Raw genomic sequence first — 2,867 nt, 5'->3', positions numbered from 1 at the left:
TCATCCTTCAGCAGCCTCTCCGCCCCCCAACCTAACCTCCACAAAATGTGCATGGTCACTGCAGAAAACCAGGGTCTAAGACACAGCTGCCCAAGGCCCCGAAGGGCGAGAGCTCAGGACAAGTGGCCGCTGACCTGGGCCTTGAGCCAAGCCCCCACAGCAGCCCCTGGTGGGGGGGTTCTTGTGTATGCACCTTGGCAGCAAAGCCTGGACCCCCAGGTACTGAAGCCACCCTCAAAGAGCCACCTCAGGACCTCCTGCTCACGTGGGAACTGGCAGGCACGTGCCAGAGGGGCCCACCTCCTTAGCACCCAACACACCCACCCAGCCTCCTGGTTCCACATGGCATTTCTGGCTGGCAAGTCACTCGCTCAGATGGAGCAGCAGCTGCCAGGCCCCGGCGACCGGCTGCCCCACCACAGGAGCCAGTGTCATCCACTGCAGCACTTTATTCTCCGTGCACGAGTGTGGCAGGGGCCTGGACCTCACATGACAGTAGAAAACAAAATTTGTCATCTCTTAAAAGAATTGAGAATTGCGTACAAAAACCTTACATAAATTAAAAGGATGAATTTACAGGTGGAAATGCAAACCGTTTCCAACTCAAGGCAAGTAACAGCCCAGGTGTTCTGGCAGGAAACGTGGGAAGAACAGAACTGGGTCCTAGGGCTCGGACTCCACCCCATTAAGACCGGCAAGACAGAAATGAAGGGGTTCAGAACTCCACCCGCCTCTGGAGGAGCCCTGGAATAGGCAGCTCGAGACAGGAATACCCTGCACAGACCCTAAAGCCGCTGGGCGTGCACCCCTCACGCCCAGGCGTCTCTACGGGCATGTCCTTGCCTCAGCCACCAGGTGACCGAGCCACGCGTACTGGGGGAAACCGAAGATATGTACAGGGTATTGGACACACCAAGGGACAGTGAACTTGAACACAAGGTCGAGATCAGCAGAGCTCTAGATCCAGTGCTGACATCCGATACAAGCTTCAAGGACAAATTTCTTTTCAAAGGCGTATTCCAGTTTCGTGAGGCTAGCATGAGGCGTACACGTTTGCCGGGGCAAATTTACACTCCGAACTCACTCACGCAGCAAAGGCTACGCATCTGCTCGCAGTCTGCCTAGAAGCACTTGCGGTGCACGATGGAGGGGCCCGACTCGTCGTATTCCTGCTTGCTGATCCACATTTGCTGGAAGGTGGACAGCGAGGCCAGGATGGAGCCTCCGATCCACACCGAGTATTTGCGCTCCGGGGGAGCAATGATCTGCGAAGGCAGAGGGCGTGGTCAGCCGGGGGCGTGGTCAGCCGCCGCCCCGCCCCGCCCCCAGGCCGAGCGCCCCGCGCCTCACCTTGATCTTCATGGTGCTAGGCGCCAGGGCTGTGATCTCCTTCTGCATGCGGTCGGCGATGCCGGGGTACATGGTGGTGCCGCCGGACAGCACCGTGTTGGCGTACAGGTCCTTGCGGATGTCCACATCGCACTTCATGATGGAGTTGAAGGTGGTCTCGTGGATGCCGCAGGACTCCATGCCTGCAAGGACAGAGCGCCCTTAGAGGCCCTGCCGCCCTCCCTGCCGCGAGGGAGGGCAGGAGCGCCATGGCTCAGCCCTCCCGGACACCTACCCAGGAAGGACGGCTGGAACAGTGCCTCTGGACACCGGAAGCGCTCGTTGCCGATGGTGATGACCTGGCCGTCAGGCAGCTCGTAGCTCTTCTCCAGGGAGGAGGAGGACGCGGCCGTGGCCATCTCCTGCTCGAAGTCCAGGGCGACGTAGCACAGCTTCTCCTTGATGTCCCGCACGATCTCCCGCTCGGCCGTGGTGGTGAAGCTGTAGCCGCGCTCCGTGAGGATCTTCATGAGGTAGTCCGTCAGGTCCCGGCCAGCCAGGTCCAGACGCAGGATGGCGTGCGGGAGGGCGTAGCCCTCGTAGATGGGCACCGTGTGGGTGACCCCGTCGCCAGAGTCCATGACAATACCAGTGGTACGACCGGAAGCGTACAGGGACAGCACGGCCTGGATGGCCACGTACATGGCCGGAGTGTTGAAGGTCTCAAACATGATCTGGGGGGACAAGGAGCGGCTCAGGGCGGGGCAGAGCCCTCCCCCCCCCACACGCCCATGCAGCATGCCAATGTGATGAATGGAGAGAGAGGAGGCAGGCAGACACGCGTGAGAAACCTGGAGGCCTCAGGAAGGAAATGCCAGGAGAGGACAGAGCCCTGGAACATCGAGAAAAACACTTGAATGTCAAGAAATAAAGCCCGGCAGGGGGATCTTGCGCAATGGGGCTGGGGGCTAGGGGCTGCCAGCCCAGCTACCTGAGTCATCTTCTCCCTGTTGGCCTTGGGGTTCAGGGGCGCCTCAGTCAGCAGCACGGGGTGCTCCTCGGGGGCCACGCGCAGCTCGTTGTAGAAGGTGTGGTGCCAGATCTTCTCCATGTCGTCCCAGTTGGTGACGATGCCGTGCTCGATGGGGTACTTCAGCGTCAGGATGCCCCGCTTGCTCTGGGCCTCGTCGCCCACGTAGGAGTCTTTCTGGCCCATGCCCACCATCACGCCCTGGGGAGGAAGGCTGTCAGGGGCCGCCCAGGTGCAGGCTGCCGCCGGGACGACCGGCCCTGGCCCTTCAACTCACCTGGTGCCGGGGGCGGCCGACGATGGAGGGGAACACGGCTCGGGGGGCGTCGTCCCCAGCAAAGCCCGCTTTGCACATGCCGGAGCCATTGTCGATGACGAGCGCGGCGATTTCCTCTTCCATGGCGATCTGGGGAGAGCAGCACTCAGGAGCGGCCCCTCCGAGAGCTGGCCCTGCCCGTGGGGTCCGCCTTCCCCGCCCGGGAACCAGCGGGGCTCCCGCAACGGCCCC

The 2,867-nt window shown here is 61.7% G+C and overlaps 1 protein-coding gene across 1 annotated transcript; it reads right to left on the bottom strand.

Annotated features, from left to right (window-relative positions):
* Positions 1–431: 431 nt before the first annotated feature.
* Positions 432–2,799, bottom strand: ACTG1 (actin gamma 1). Its single transcript, XM_006172085.3, has 5 exons — positions 2,637–2,799; positions 2,321–2,560; positions 1,625–2,063; positions 1,351–1,532; positions 432–1,265 (listed from the first exon to the last, which is right to left on the bottom strand). Exons 1-5 carry the CDS (start codon positions 2,757–2,759, stop codon positions 1,122–1,124), a joined length of 1,128 nt encoding a protein of 375 aa, XP_006172147.2. The 5' UTR covers positions 2,760–2,799; the 3' UTR covers positions 432–1,121.
* Between the last annotated feature and the right edge of the window lie 68 nt (positions 2,800–2,867).

This window comes from Tupaia chinensis, unplaced genomic scaffold (assembly GCF_000334495.1).
Source record: "Tupaia chinensis unplaced genomic scaffold, TupChi_1.0 Scaffold000159_1, whole genome shotgun sequence".
Classification (NCBI taxonomy): Eukaryota; Metazoa; Chordata; class Mammalia; order Scandentia; family Tupaiidae; genus Tupaia; species Tupaia belangeri.
Note: the sequence above shows the minus strand (reverse complement) of the source record. Positions and strands in the feature narration are given on the sequence as shown.

What these genes read in the sequence shown, in the direction of transcription:
- ACTG1 (XM_006172085.3), bottom strand. Translation starts at nt 2,759, where the DNA reads ATGGAAGAGGAAATCGCCGCGCTCGTCATCGACAATGGCTCCGGCATG. An exon ending in ACAGGGAGAAGATGACTCAG is followed by an intron (nt 2,064 to 2,320) that starts GTAGCTGGGCTG and finishes TTGTCCCCCCAG; the next exon opens with ATCATGTTTGAGACCTTCAA. An exon ending in GTTCCAGCCGTCCTTCCTGG is followed by an intron (nt 1,533 to 1,624) that starts GTAGGTGTCCGG and finishes CTGTCCTTGCAG; the next exon opens with GCATGGAGTCCTGCGGCATC.